Genomic DNA, 15982 nt, shown 5'->3' with positions numbered 1-15982 from the left:
TTCTTCTGAGCTCATCTGAGCAGAACGAAAAAAAAAAATACAAAAGGCTGAAATGAGAATGGGACAGACCTGTTTTTTATTCTCATATCAACTGCGAGTAACTTTAACAAGGTAATTACCTTCCCTGTACCTTGACTTTTCAATTTGCAGTGGGGTTAGCAATATCTGTCTCTTACTCGAGTCCCAGAAAGGCTGAGATGAAGTCGAATCCTCTTTCCAGAAACACTTGTACAAAAATACTATTGCACGCAGAAAATTTCTCCATCTTCTGTGTTGCATCACACCTGACACTAGATTTTATCAGAAGAAGAGTTCATCAAAATAAAAGTAAAATGGCCACTAGCTGGCCATTCGTTAGAGGGTGTGATGCTCAGATTTTCCTTCTGCTCAGGAGATGCCTTCAGAGCACAGCAAGGAATTAGGCGCCCAGCACGAGGGCCATGAGTCTAGCACTTGGTCCAGACTGGGGAACATAAATGGTTATTAGTCACAGGTTATTGTGATTAGGAACGTTTTGATTATTTTAAGTGTTTTTCAGACCCCAGCGACTAGAGGAGTATACAACCAACCCACTCTGAGAACTTGTACCTCACATTTGTGGTACAAGTTATACCAGGAAATGTTTACTGATACCGGTTGGCAACAATCGAAGCCCTTTTTAAACAATGCCCCACCAAAAATAACCGTATTTCAAATGCCCAACAGAATGACAAAGTACAAACTTCAGTTCTGCCACATGCGTCCAAGCTTTCCTCAGCTCAGCATTCATCAGAGCCTGCAGCAACCAAAGCAGAAGCTTGAGCCCCAAATCTGGCCCTGGCCACTCATCTAGCAAGGAGTATTCCTCCTGCAGTCACAGTCAGCTACCCCAACCTCAAGCAGAGCCTAATACCATAGAGTTAAAAACTATCCAGAGGGGTTGAGGGTGGGTGAGTTATATCAGCAAAACCTTTACCAGTGCCCACTGATGCTCAGGAAACCACGTCACACAGAAAATGCAGTCTTGTTGTCAGTGGGATCATAATAATCTAAGGAGGTTGGGCCAAGGCATTTACTAAGAAACAGCACTATGACACTAAGGGGCTGGGGCGGTTGTGCAATATACAATGCATGCTAGCACATACAATAATGCATGCTGCTTTATTGCTGGGTACTAAAATGCCAGTAACCTAAATGGAATACTTACTGATTGGGCCTGCTGCCACCTGGTGGCGGTTGTCTGCTAGGACTTCAAATCTGGGCCCTGTGGCTAGCTAGTTGGGGCTTCTGGAACTACCATGGAGATTACGTGATTTGATGTCATTTGCCAGACTGGAAAGATCGACCAGGAAGCAGAGCACAGATTCAGGGACTCCCTCACTGTCTCGCTGCTTCTTGAGACAGAGTGTCCCTCTTTACTACATCCCTACCCAACCCAATGTAAGAACTTTAATCCACTCTGAGAACTTTGTGGCCACCGCCGTCTCTGGCCAGCCCACCTGGCTCCACTCAGGAAACCAGTGGATTTCCTCAGAGCCCCACTGACACAGATTTTGCCAGATGAGGTGTATCTTACAGAAGATTTGGGGAGTGATTAGAAAAATCAGAGCATTACGGCATAAGACAGAGTTGTACTGTCTTTGAATGTTCTCTCGGGTAACTATATTGTTCCTTGAAGTATTTGGAGCAGTCCTCACCACAGGAAATTTCTTATTGGCTATGTCTTTTTATAAGTCCCTGCTTTCAACCTGGCCCTCTCTCTCTCTCTTTTTCTTTCTCTCTCTCCCTCTCTTTCCCTCTCTCTCTCAATCTCTCATCTTTCTCTCTTTCTTGTTATCTGTACTGTTAATATTTATTGTTCCCTCACTGAAGCCAACTTAGTATTTTTAACCCCACCCCCCAATTAAGCTTCGGGCCTATCTTCTCTTATCTGAAAACACAATAAGGTCTTCAGCCAAACCAACTGCCACTCAGCAATTCAAAGCCTGCAGAAGCTTTGTAGTTCAGAGTTTGTTTTCTTTTAAACATATCTACCAAATAAAATGTTCAAGCAGGAGTATTATCCACCTGCCTCCACCCACATCCTTACCCTGCCCCTGAGCAGACAGGAGGGAAGAGAGGTGTGGGTGGGGGAGCTGAGTGTCTTTCTGCTGGAGTCCAGCATTTAAGTACCCCTTGTTGGAGCATTTCCAAACTCTGGGGCCATTCCTGGCAACACGTCTTCTTCAGGACCTTTCTCTTTGCCTGAGAGAGATGATCAAGAAAGAATTTGAAACAAGGACGTAAGGCCGTGGGCAGATCAATAGCATCTACAGCTAACCTTCAGCATGAGAGTCAATGCTGAGATGGGCCGGGGAATTCGCCATGCAATGTCTTCTGGGAAGCTGCAAGCCTGGCTGCAAATAATTGAAACCATCCCTTGACCTTTTTAAGAAATGTGCTGATCTGGAGATATTTTATTTTTTGGAACTAAGTAAAATAACATGAGATTTGTACTGCTATAATAAAAGATGTACTACAAAGCCGCAAAAATTGAGATGTTCAAAGCTGGCACCAAAAGGGAGGAATATATCAAGGAAATAGAATGAAAGCCCAGAAACACAGCCAAGTGTATGTGTGAGTGTATAAGGTACAAGTGCAATTTCAAGTCCATGAGAGAGGATGGCACGTCTGACAGTAGTACCGGGAAAACTGTAAACGGTTATTAGAGAAAAATGTGGAGACTTTGCTCATAAGACATCAAATAAATCCCTGATAGGCTGATCGTTTAGTGCAAATACTCAAATAAATAAACCAGGAGGAAGTCTAGGCAAACGTTTTCATGATTTTGGTCTGGGAAAGGCCATTCTAAGTATAATATGATAGAAGCCATAAAAAGGTCTTACAAAGCCATAAAAAAGTTAGTAAAGATTATATGAACTCTCCAAATGTAAACTGAGTAAATTATACAAGCAGGCAATTCACAAAAGATGAAATGACAATGACTAAATAGCATAATTATAAAATTTTAATTGACAGGGAATTGAGGATATTAAATGTAAAGTGGGGAACCATGTATACACTATCATGTTGTCAAAGGCTAAAAGATACACTAATGCCCAGAGCAACCATGCAGAGGAAAGGGAAATTTCATAAAGTGCTGCTAGTGGTATAAATTGGCATATATTTTCTGAAAAGTGACAACATACACCAAACCCTTAAAAACGCTTTAATTTAATTCTGACCAGTTAATCCTTGGCAAATAACAATGAGAGCAAAGGCATATATTTGAATATTAAATTATGATATTAAACAAATATCAAAACATTATAAATAACTCAAATATTCAAATTAGAAGACTGGCTAAATAACCTTATGCCTCCATAAAATAGAAAACTTACTGTCATTAGAAATTTTGTTATAGAAATATATTTATTGGCATTAAAAGATGATTGTTACATAGCACAAAATTTTTAAAGTAATCTAAAATGTGCTTATGTATGTACGAATATGAGAGCGTGTACAGAAATATATAGGAAGATATTAATCAACTTTATTAGAACGTATTTCTAAGTGATGGGATTATAGGAAATTTTGAAGGTTTTCTTGTCATGCTTGTCTATATTTTCAAATCCACAATGAATAGATTGTACTCGTAGTGAGAAAACCATTGACTAAAAAATGAAGAAGCAAGAATCGCTCAGGTCTCCGGGCTCTCTGCCTGCAGGGTCTGCATTCAAGCAGATGCCAGCACTCTCCTGCGGGAAGCTTCCCTGGTTTGCTTGGTTGGCAGTCTCACTCTGCAGCCCCATTACTCTCCATGCGCTTTATAACAAAACACCCATGATATTCAAGGTAATTTAAAATTTTTAAATATGTTTATATATTTTTATACTTTATATATATATTTATAAAGACCCCTGACTCCCCTACTCCGTGTCTCTGTGCCCTGTCAATTATGTCTCATGTCACACTTTGGAAGTTCTCTGTCCCCCGCAACAGACTGAACTCCTGGAAGGAGACCAGAGGTTGAGAGTCTCCTTCATGTCCCCGGCCTCAAGTACAGGGCCAGGAATATAAGAGGTGCTGAATAAACACTTGCTAAATTTATTGATCAGTCAGAGTCGGTTTTCACCTGCCTCCAAGAGGACTGCCAGGGCTCTGAGATTTGCCTCTAATGCCTGGAAGTAAATAGTAAACTAAGAAATATAGGGGTTTTGCTTTCATTTAGTACAAAGAAATCACATTTACCAGCAGAGAAGACAATTTTTTGCAGGAAGTAAAAACTCAGCACCGTGCTCTAAGACAGCCTGAGGGTTGCTGGAAGAAGTTTAAGAGGATGAGGCTACTCTGTGTGCGTCAAATGAGGAATAGCCTGGGAAGTCCAAGACACAAAGTTAGGGCTCAGAGGAAGGGTGCACTCCTAGTCACCTCAAGTTTGCAGGACCATTTCAGGAGGCAGAATCAGCTTGTTGCTCATGACCTAAGATGAAGTAGGCCACAGATTTTTACTCAGTTGAAGAGGAAGTACATCAGTCACAGCTGCCAGCAGAAGACTCAATGACAGTGACTCAACCCCGGCTGTGTGCTTCAAAATTGAACTTGCACATGAATCACCAGGTAGTCAGTTTTGTTAAAATGCACACTCTGATTTGGTCTGCAAGGGGGAAGTCTGAGTTTCTGCATCTCCGAATAAACCTCAAGGTATCCCTAATGGAGCTGGCTTTATAGCTAGTGAGCAGCATGCCACAGGGGGTATTCAAGAAAAAAGATGATGATTATGGGTATCGTAGAGAGGGCTTATGCACTGATTGGGGACTGAGATTACACAGTGCTCTTCAACCTCTCTGTAACAGCTGAAATCTTCCACCACCACCGCCAAATAAAGTCACCCACATAAAGTCAATATAAAAACCCAGCAAAGCCAAGCTGTCTCACAGAGTGAAGCTGGAGAACCCAGAGCCCTGCCCTCTTGGCCTCCTCTTCCCCCACCCCACAGCACCTAAAGTCTCTGTAAGGTTTATTAGAAGACACCTAGGCTATTTAATAAACCTATCTATCTTCACTAAAATGCTGAGGATTATTTCAGGAACTAAACTGTTGATACTTGGACAATGAGTGACTCCATCTAGTGAGCCCTCAGCAAACCTGGATTAGTGATCATTAAGGTGTTAAGGCATTAAGGACAGGAGAATCTGCAGAATTTGGAGCCACGCTGTTCCATAGTCAGCAAGTTTATCCTGTAAAATGTGTCAAGCCTTATTAGCTGCTTAGAGGAGTGCACCGGAGGGAACAAAGACATGAAGCTGTTCCACGCACTTTCCTGCTGAATATACTGACAAGTCCATTGGCAGGATTTATTGACCGAAACCAATGCAATTGCATCAAGTAGGAACCAAGCAGTCTCTTCTGTTGCCATCTCTTGCAATCACTCTGGCTTTCTCTGGCTGACTTCGGGTGCATCCTGGACCCCTGATCTCTTCTTCCAAGGTGGATATTAATTTTGAAAATCGATAAAATCCTGCCTAGCAGGAATCTAGGGAATATCAGATTCGAGAGCCAAAGAAAGTATGGAGCTACACGAAGGAGGATTACATTTGCTTCATTGAGCAGCTAGCTCTCTAAAATAATGATTTTGGCAAAAAATAAAAGAACAGAGTTACCTCCAATTAAGCACAAAGATATGGTCAAATTTCCTTTAAAAGGTGTCAAGGTGGAAGAAATATATTTATTTTCATATTTTTAATGATTCGTTTGACCTATAATGATTTAAAATTTTCAATAACCTGAACGTTGTTTGGATAGAGTATTTTCAATTTTTTTAAAAAGGGGGTTTGTCTGACCAAGATTTAGGAGGATGTATTTAACCTTTGATCCTGTCTAAGGATCCAACTTGTAGGGTTGTTTGTTTTATTATTGTGGAGGGGAAGGTTACCGAGGAGTGCCTGGCAGGAGCAGAAGACTACAAATTGGGAGACCCAACTCAGCTAAAATGTTCCTTTTTAAATTAAATTTGATTTGTTTTGATAAAACATACATAAAATTTACTATTTTACATCCACAATATTGTGCAACCATCACCACTATTTGTTTCCAGAACTTTTTCCATCCCAGATTCTGTACGTATTAAACAAAGACTCCCATCCCTCCCTCCTGCCCCTGGAACCTCTAATCTACTCTCTGTCTCTACGAATTTGCCTATTCTAGATATTTCATATAAATGGAATCGCACAATATTTGTCTTTTCATTTGGCTTGTTCACTTGTCATAATGCTTGCAAGGTTCATCCAGGTTGTAGTATATACCAGAACTTTATTCTTTTTTAAGGCTGAATAATATTTTACTTTTTGTGTATATTGCACTTTGTTCATCCGTTTGTCTATTGAGGGACATCTGGGCTGTTTCTGCCTTTTGGCTATTGTGAATAGTGCTGTTACGGGTGTTGGATTAGTTACTTTGGGTATGAAAGACACACTAGCAGGAGTTATCTCTAGGAAGTAGCCTGGGGAGTTGTTAAAGCACTAGAAAAGAGTGTTAAAACACACTTTAGTAAAGTCATAAAATCTCGAGCAGTGGCGTCCCAACAGGCTTGTGGACCTTGGATCTGAAACCTCAGCTGTCAGCACTAGATGTACACCAGAATAACTCAGGCAATTTCCCGAAATATGTGTTCCTCTTCCCACACTCAGGCCAATTAAATGAGTATCTCTGGGCACTGATCATTTTTAAAGTTCCTCTGGTGATTCTCATGTGATTCTGGGGCTCAGTGGAACAGCGTTTCTCAGCCTGAACCTGGACCAGCAGCATAGCCTGAGAACATGTTATAAATGCAGATTCTCAGGCCCCATCCCAGACCGGCTATGTCAGACACTCTGGCAGCCCTCTGTGTTTGTACCAGCCCACCAGGTAATTCTAAAGCAGCGTCAAGTTCAAAGATTACTAGTCTAGAGCAAAAAGCATGGGTGACTTGTTTGCAGTGTCCTCCCCTCATGTCCCTGACTCTGACATGGATGCCCGGTGCTCTGAGGCAGTGGCCTTGCCAAAACTCAGCTAATAGGTTTTATCACCAAACAAATATCTGTCCGCATAAGATGGGGCTGTTCTTACAGAGAGCAGCAGGTGCAGCCTTGAGGTTCCCAGGGTCTCCCTACCCGCATAGCCACTGCTTTGATTGCACATGGTGTCTACAAAAACCAGGAAGGAGGCTGAGATCAAATAGAAAACACAGTATACAGTCACTGCCATGATGGCTGGAAAATCAGACGTTCTCAGAGAAGGTGACAATCCAGGGGAACCTTAAAAGCCTCATGAGACTGGAGCAGCACAAAACAGATGTGCGGAGCACCTTGCTTTGCTGAATCTGGTTCATTACTTGAAATTTCTTGAAATGTCTTCAAGTTATAAATTTTAATACTCAGAGTAGTCTTTGAGTTTTAAATCGTGAGGCTTTGCAAAGCAGTTGAAAATAAAGTGTGGATAAAGGAGAAGTTCAGTGAATAAGTGAGTTTTCCTTATCAGAAAAAAATCACTGTGGAGATTAAGCATAAACGGAGTGGAAGAAAATAACCATTGGGTGACTTTTCTCCAGTGACAAGAAGCTGTTTTTGAAGTCCGTGTTCTAATCCAATGTCCTCTTTTTACCAGCTGGGAACTTAGGTAAGTTAATTAAATTCTAAATTTTAGTTTCCTCCTCTACAAAATGGAATCATGACGGTACCTCTCCAAGCGTTTGTTCATAACATCAGGACTGAAAAAAGTAATGCTAGTAAAGTGCTTTGCATTGTGCTTGTCACTAAGTGAGATCTAAATCCCGCTTCTGCTATGAATACTATCACTGACATTATTATTAGCCCAGTGACCTAGAGTAAACCCCTCAAAGTATTAGCTATTAATATCATTATGATTATTATTACTACTACTACTATTAAGAATGCTAAGCCTCTCCATTAAACTCACATCAGGAGAAAGAGCTATAACTAGCCAGACATGCCAAGGGTCCCTGAGAAAAATATTCTTTCTCAAAATTCAAAACTTATTTGAATGTCCTACCTAGAAGAAGGCCTGCCTTAAACAGAACAGGATAACTTATGCTGTAGTAGCAAACTTCAAAAATCTCACTGCAAAGGATTATTTCTTGCTCATGTCCCAGTCAAGCTCAAGTCATTTGGTATCTGTCCTCCAAGGGGTAACTCAGAGATCCAGGCAGCTTCCATCTTAAGATATATTTTTAAGAATAAAATTTAGAGGTGGCTTACACTTTATGGCTTTCTCCTACTGATCCTAGACTAGAATAAGTCTTATCTCTCTCCTCTAAGGTAATTATTCTTATATCTGTGAATCCATTTGTCACATAGAATGGATTAGGGCTCATCAACCATTGTAGTGGTCTCATCTGACTGTAGAAGCTGGTCTACATCCCTGCACCAAAATCAAGCCTAAGCATAATCTGAAAGATTAACTGCGTGGTACAATCACCTCCTTCATTCTAGAAAACATATCTCTATTAATGAAGCCTGAGGTCGCATTCTTTTTTTTTTTTTAAGGGAGTGTGTCAACAATTGCACTTAACACCAATTAAAATTTCCTTAGGTATATAGTGGATTCAATTCACACTCACCAATGTTTAGTCTCCTCTTTTCAATCCAAGCAGGAATCTCCATTATGGAAAAAGTTCACAAGAAAAACACGTTGAAGAAGTTCGCTTTCTCTGATTTATCCATTAATATATCTCCCACTCATCCAATGCAGGTAGCAAGCCTCGCTGAGGTGTGTCTATCCAAACTTATTAATGGCAAATGCTGAAAAAGGTAGCCGTCAAGCCTTGATCACCGTTATTTCTTAGACTGACCCCTCCCATCCACTTTGTTGCAGGTACCACATTTGTGTAACTGTGTTGATCTACTTCCTCCCCCTGCTGGTGATTGGCTATGCATACACCGTAGTGGGAATCACACTGTGGGCCAGCGAGATCCCTGGGGACTCCTCTGACCGTTACCATGAGCAAGTCTCTGCCAAACGCAAGGTGAGCAAGGGACCGGCAGCATCTAACCCACCCTAGCATAGGTGACAGGCTGGCAAGCATATGGGCCTCAGGAGGCGCAGAGGCAGCGGGAACAAAACATCCCTGGGTCTGGGGAACCGCGGGGGGAACAAGAGGAAAAGGGAGGAGAGGGAGTCTTTTTTCAATGTATTTGTAACCTAGGCCTGCCTGTACAGGTGTGAGCCATTTTGCTCGCACCTTAACTGTAATTGCAAACTGTCAAGCCATTATCGCATGCGCGCGCGCGCGCGCGCACACACACGCACACACACACACACACACACACACACACAGTAACTATGAAAGCATTGAGGAGTTATTCATTCATCTTTTTGTTAAACTTTGGCAAAATAATACATCCACTTGGTCAAACATCAAAAAGTATTAAAAGAAACATTATAGTGACAGAGAACAGATCAGGGACAGGGGGAGGTTCGTATTGGGGGGAAGTCTGCCTATAAAGGGACAGCATGAGTTTCTTTGTGGTGATGGAGCAGTTTCCTATCTTAATTATGGTACTGTTTTCAGGCACCTATCCATATAATAAAATTTTGTGGAACTACACACCCCCCAAAATGATCATGTGGAAAAATTGGCAAAATCCAAATACAGTCTGTAGTTTAGTTACTGGCACTGCACTAATGCCGGTGTCCTGGTTTCGATTGTGTGGTGTAGTTATGTAAGATTATATCACTGGAGAAAGTAAGGACCTCTCTGTACTATTTTTGCAACCTTTTAGAAGTCTTAAATGATTTCAAAATGAAAACTTAAAAAAAATATTAAGAGTCTTACCATGAAAAAGCTCCCTCTTTTTTAGATGCTCCATCTGCCTTGTTCCCAAGGGCACATGCTCATGTACCACCGTGACCATGGTTTCTTCTTAATCCTTCCAAATACTGCAATGCATTTATAAGCCAAATAAGCATAAATTTACAAATAGTAAATATACACTTTCTGCCCTTCACTTTTTTCATTCAACAATATCTGCAAGACCTTTAAAATTTAATATATAGTTTCTCATTCTTTTTTTTTTCCTTTTTTTTTTTTTTTTTTTTTTTTTTGTTACTCCTTTGCATAGTATTTCATTGTGTGGAGACTAGGTAGTTCTTCACTGATTTGTTGCGGGTAAGAAAGAAGGAGTTACAGCACCTCGTTGTAAATCCCCTTTAAACATCTGAGGTGCCCTTGCTGCAGCCAACCAAATCCTGTCCCCCATCCCTCCCTCCCGCTGAGATTCCAAGCAAGAAGGCTGCCCTAGCTCACCACCTCTCCCATCTGGTGCTTCCCCCCTTCCCAGGTCTTTCCCTCCTGAACCCCCATTGCCCTGGTCTCATTAATCTGGTTTCCTTTGTCTTCTTCAGTCATTGCCCAGAAGGATGATATAACATGGTGGTTCTTGAGCATGAGTGTGCATCAGAATCATTGGAAGGGCTAGTCGAACACAAAATTCTGGGTCCCACTCTCCAAGTTTCTGATTCAGTAAGCCTATGTGCGGTCCAAGATTTTGCACACCTGACAAGGTCCCAAGTGATGGTGATGATGCCGGTCCTGGGACCACACTCTGAGAACCATCGACATAACCCAAGTCTATTGGTGCCACCTATAAAAGGTCCTTCTTCTTTCTCAAAGCAGTTATTATAAATACTTCCCACTACATGCTGGATTATGCAAAGCGAAAGGGCAGGAGAAGAGAGAAAGTAGGCATGAGAAAAGGAGGATGCGCTGGTGGTCTCACCTGTCTCACCCTCTGGCCAGGTGGTCAAGATGATGATCGTTGTGGTGTGCACTTTCGCCATCTGCTGGCTACCCTTCCACGTCTTCTTCCTCCTGCCCTACATCAATCCAAATCTCTACCTGGAGAAGTTCATTCAGCAGGTCTACCTGGCCATCATGTGGCTAGCCATGAGCTCTACCATGTATAACCCCATCATCTACTGCTGCCTCAATGACAGGTGAGGACTCCCCCCACATACTTTCTCTAGGTGCCATGAGACCATCTATCTATATAGTCATCGAACAGCCAACCTAAATGAGCAAAGTTGGCTGTGAGACAAGAGGGAGAGGTGGAGACTGCAGCAAACTGATCCCCGCATTACTCAACCTCTGCTGATTATCACCATGCAGGAATATAAGCCCAGCATAGACAATTTTTTTCTTTCCCAAGAGGAACCAGAAATCCCTATTTTTGTATGGTATCTTTTGACTTTTAAATGCTGGCAACTAAGTCACCGGAGGTTGGGGTGTGGATTTAAAAAAAAAAAAAAAAAGCCTCTGTGATTAATTAGCATAGAGCCGTCCACTAGCTGGATCCAGTCTGTGGACTGTGCATTCGCTCACACTGCCCTATGGATTCAGTGCACAGGAGGCTGTGCGTGGAGACAGAGACAGAGTGAGAGAGAGACATATCGAAGGAAAGTGACTAGCAAAAAGTCACCCTTCAGGCAGTGAGCTACCCGAAGCATGCTGAATTGACCCAAAGTTGGCTGACCCCACACCGGCAGAGGCAGCATCGTTCAGCAGCTGCCCTCAGTAAAGACATATTTCACTTGGATCTAGGTTCTAGTTCTGGATTCGACCTTAACAGCCGACCTTTAAATCTTATTGGACTTAGCATCTATTAATTTTAAAAATAGTAGCACAGAGTCACACTTGGCTGTGTCCATGTGTTAAAGGGCTGATGAAGTGGTAGGAACACCATCTGAAAGCAGGCTGTCCCCAGGGTCACCTCTCTGCCTGCTCTCTCTCCAGGTTCCGGCTGGGCTTTAAGTATGCCTTCCGGTGCTGCCCCTTCATCAGTGCCAGCGACTACGAGGGACTTGAAATGAAATCTACCCGGTACCTCCAGACCCAGGGCAGCGTGTATAAAGTCAGCCGCCTGGAGACCACCATCTCCACAGTGGTGGGGAATCACGAGGAGGAGCTGGAGGAGGGCCCCAAGGCCACACCTTCATCCCTGGACCTGACCTCAGACGGCTCCTCTCGCAGCGACTCCAAGACGGTGACAGAGAGCTTCAGCTTCTACTCCAACATGCTCTCCTAGACCCCAGCACCTTCAGCAGAGGCAGCCACCATCATCTTTGTCTTGTTTCACTTCGTGCATGAATAATTCCTTGATCTGGAAACCATCAGAAACACCCCAACACTGGGGCTTGTGAAAATGGTCACATTGGTTTAGGAAAAACATTTCATCCTGGACTCAATAAACCTGGATTCCTCCCTGTTTTTGCCACCCCCATGCTGTGTGACAAGGCAAATCAGTCTCTGAGCCTATATGATGGGAAGACTGGGCTCAATTTTCTCTGCCGTTCATTCCATGATTCTGGAATGAACTTTGGTTGCATGTGAGCACTCATTTCAAGATGAATCCTGCAATGCAGCCACAGAACCAACTGATCTGTTTGCCTAGAGCCTCTGTCTTACTTCAGTATTGTCATTCTCGATTATGTTCGGATCACCTTCCTTTAGCTGGTAGCCTCTTTCACTTGATAGGCTGAACAAAAGAAGGAAGAAATAAAAATCCGAATGAAAGATTTAACCCTATCTTACACGTTGCCGTGAAAAGAAGACAAAGTGTACCTTTTGGACATCTCAGTATTTTAGGATATTTAGACGTCATGGGATTGAGAGCCTTATATTCATCTGCCTTATGTCTATGTCCCCAGTGGCTGTCCTGAGAAACCGATGCAGGCAGAATATTTCCATTGATGCCAACTAATGTCTGTTATGGACCGAGAGTCAGGAGAGCTGCACCATCTTTAATTTGTCTGAGACTTTTTCCTTATTTGTAAAACTATGGGACTGAACTAGATCATCTAAGCATCCCTTCAAATTTTAACATTCAGTGGTTCAAAGATTGCATGAGTTTTTGTTTGTTTCACCAAAGAGTGGTGGCCTCAAAGAATAGGAGCAGAGAGTCTAGTGACTTAATACTCAGCTCCTGGAGAAATAGCAACTGCCAAGACCATGTGTCAATACCCATATCAGACACTCTGATTTATCCTAAAACATGAGTACTTTTTTTCTCCCAGAAGTTTTTGGCCTTTACAGAACTGAGGACTTCGTGTCAAAGACTGCATCTCTCCATCAGGCTAAGCCTACTGCTGAAGATGCCATCAGGAAAACAAACTTGTGGGCTCCCTGATCTGGCCTTTTGTGTATCTTAGGACAGGGGTACAAACCCAGAGTCTTAGTTTTACACTAGAATCCAGCCTGTACTCAGATGCCCAGTGAGCGAGGGGCCTCTGGGAATAGGCTATCTGACATCTTTCCTTCACACTCTCTGCATCTCCCTTCCCTGTCCCCATGGCTTTGTCGGCCTCTTGTCTATCAGAGGTGAGAAAACACATCAGCCCTATGGAACAGTCCATCGACTGAGAGCCATGAACTTAATGCTTCATGTCCCAATACGGCTTCGGAGTTTCCAGCAGGTGAGCATGCAGTTCCTTTCTGTCCCTGAGATCTGCACTTCATCCTGATGTAGTTGAAAGCAGAAACCTCATGTCACATCGATGAACGTCCTCCTTGTGGTTTGAAGAATGGATGCATGTGTGCTACACCATGGTATGGGAGGGGAACACCACTGCCCGCAGGATTTACAGCCTTTACCAGCCCCGCTGGCTCTAGCCCTACCAAGGTATGAGCAGGACTGGGGGGAGTTGTAGAGCAACAATACAAGCAAGAAGGACCCGAGGACCATACTCTGCAAATCCTTATGAAGGATTAAATAAATTAAGTAAAGCCAGCTCAATGCAGATATATGGTGGAAGATACAATTTAGGGTCAATGAAAGTCAGTGCCAAAAGCATTAGACATACTTCCAGTGAGAATGGTGCCAGGCATGGATGATTCACTTCAGAGGGATATAAAGAATCAGCATGATTACGAGAGGCACCTAAAAAGAAAGTGTCAAGGAGCCAGGACATCCTCTCTGTGGAAGAAGTTAGAGCTGAATACAAGAATTATTGAGCGCCTGCTCTGGACTTGGCCCTGAGCTGGCCACACACAGGTCCTTCCACTCCTGAGGAGCCTACTGGACTGGCCATTGCTAACTCACCAGTCCTAGTGGGTCCAGGCTGCCCAGCAGGTGTGGAGGCAGCCGAGAAGCAGATTCTCCCAAAAATTCTAGAGACACATACTCAACATGGGTAATCGAGCCAAGGGCTGAGACCTTCAGAGAGCCTTTTGCAGTGAGAGTTCTCTGAGATCATTCCGGGGGACCTAGCGGGATGTGGTTGGACAGCATTGTCACTGCAAATAATTAAAGGGAGTGTGTGATGGTACTGGACAGTTTCAAATATGGCAAAATATCCCCTCTGAGCAAGCCCAGCAAGCCTTCCTCTGACTCGCTCTCCGACATCCATTTAACTTATAAAAATGTCATCAGCTCCCATGAGTGAGAAACATCACGATTTGCACTGTGCATGGGTCTCGTTCTTATAGAAATGTGTCACCCTGTGTTTATCTCCTAAGCATTTTTCCTTGGTGTGCTTACTATTCAGTAGTAATAAAGACATCATGGGGCCAATCTTTGTTATGATACTTCCAAAATGTGAAATCCAGTTGCTGTCAGTATATTCTCAGTATTGTGCCAATCTCTCCTCCTCCTCATTCTTTCACAGAGAGGAGCTCATGTATATCATGGACTCATAGTCAACCATAGTAATTGAGGGGTGGGGAGGGGGACCTTTATGGGAGGGACTAAAGGGCAGGAGTCCTTGTCCTCCTCCCCACCCCAGCCAGAATGCAAAGGCATGCTGGAACACCCTTTCGCTGCGATCCTTCCACTCCTGAGGAGCCTACTGGAAGGACTGAGGGGACTCCTAGGAAAATGGGAGCTGGCTTCAGTCGACCTGGGGAGAATCCTAAAGGTGGAGCCAGGTTGTTCCTGAGGTTTCCATTTTCCAGCCTGGGATCCTGGAAAGAATTTCCGTACAGAAATAAAGTATGTGTTTGATTATCTCATGTTTCTGTCTCATCTCCATACGGCACAGGAGGTTGAATGGGGTGGTACTACGAACCCTTGTAACCTGCATAGTCAGAAAGATGAAACTCAACACCCAGCAAACTCCTAACCCTGTGACTAAATGAGATGTGGGGACTGTTTCCAGGTGGGGATCTGGGAAGGTAAGGCAGGATTGTGTGAAGTGACCAATGATGTCGCCTATGAAAAGAGCTGTGTCGGTTCAGGTCCTCCCAGAAGCAGACACTGAAACAGAGTTAGAAGTACAAGAGGTTTACTGGGTGGGGGTTGGGGGAGACCTGAGAAAGATAAAGAAGGGAGGAAGCTTGAGTAGGCAGAGGAAGCCTGAGACCACCCTGCAGATCTGACACCTGCGAAGCGAGGGGGAGGGGAGGGGTGGGCAGGAGACGCCTCCCACTGCGGTGCCGCTCTGAGAAAGTCTCAGTTGGCCCGACAGCATCTAAAGATGCCCACAAAGAAAGTCTGTATTAGCATAAATGGCCAGGCCTGGAACTCCAACATGCTGGGTCATTAGCTGGGAGCTCTCTGGGGAGAGAGTAGCCTGACTTGAACACCGCGATGGGTCCTGAAGGTGCTGCAGCTGGCAGCCATCGGCTAACGGCACTCCCAACACCAGGCCTCTCCTGAAGGGAGGTCTGAGCCAGGATTCCCACGACTGCCACCAGAGCTTTGGTCAATGGCCCTGTGTTTGGAAACCATGTCAGGAAACCCTTGGAAGGATTTGAAACTTTAATGATAATCTCTGTCAGCCTTGGCAACCTGCATTCGACTTCCTGGACCACCCCGTGCCACCTCATCTCTCAGGCACGTGCCCTCAAAAGAGCAATGAGCAGCTGTTCACAGACTTGCCATGACAAAGGCAGAAAAGGCACTGAAAGAGGGAGTGACCCAACATACTTTGTATTAGAAACAAATAATAAAGATGCTTCTGTTTAAACTAAGGCAGCTTAAACTGAGGTGCCTAGATAAGCTTCAGTGAATCTGCAAATCCCCTACACGATCCC

General features: G+C 43.6%; 1 protein-coding gene across 1 annotated transcript in view; it reads left to right on the top strand.

Annotated features, from left to right (window-relative positions):
• TACR1 (tachykinin receptor 1) overlaps positions 1-14975 on the top strand; it is a 137090-nt gene extending 122115 nt beyond the window's left edge. The window contains exons 3-5 of the mRNA XM_016130698.2: positions 8830-8980; positions 10754-10950; positions 11747-14975. Coding sequence (XP_015986184.1) covers positions 8830-8980; positions 10754-10950; positions 11747-12038 — 640 coding nt within the window. The 3' untranslated portion in view covers positions 12039-14975. The remainder of the gene's footprint in view (positions 1-8829; positions 8981-10753; positions 10951-11746) is intronic.
• The last annotated feature ends 1007 nt before the right edge of the window (positions 14976-15982 follow it).

The sequence above is a fragment of the Rousettus aegyptiacus genome, unplaced genomic scaffold (genome assembly GCF_014176215.1).
Source record: "Rousettus aegyptiacus isolate mRouAeg1 unplaced genomic scaffold, mRouAeg1.p scaffold_m13_p_7, whole genome shotgun sequence".
NCBI lineage: Eukaryota > Metazoa > Chordata > Mammalia > Chiroptera > Pteropodidae > Rousettus > Rousettus aegyptiacus.
Note: the sequence above shows the minus strand (reverse complement) of the source record. Positions and strands in the feature narration are given on the sequence as shown.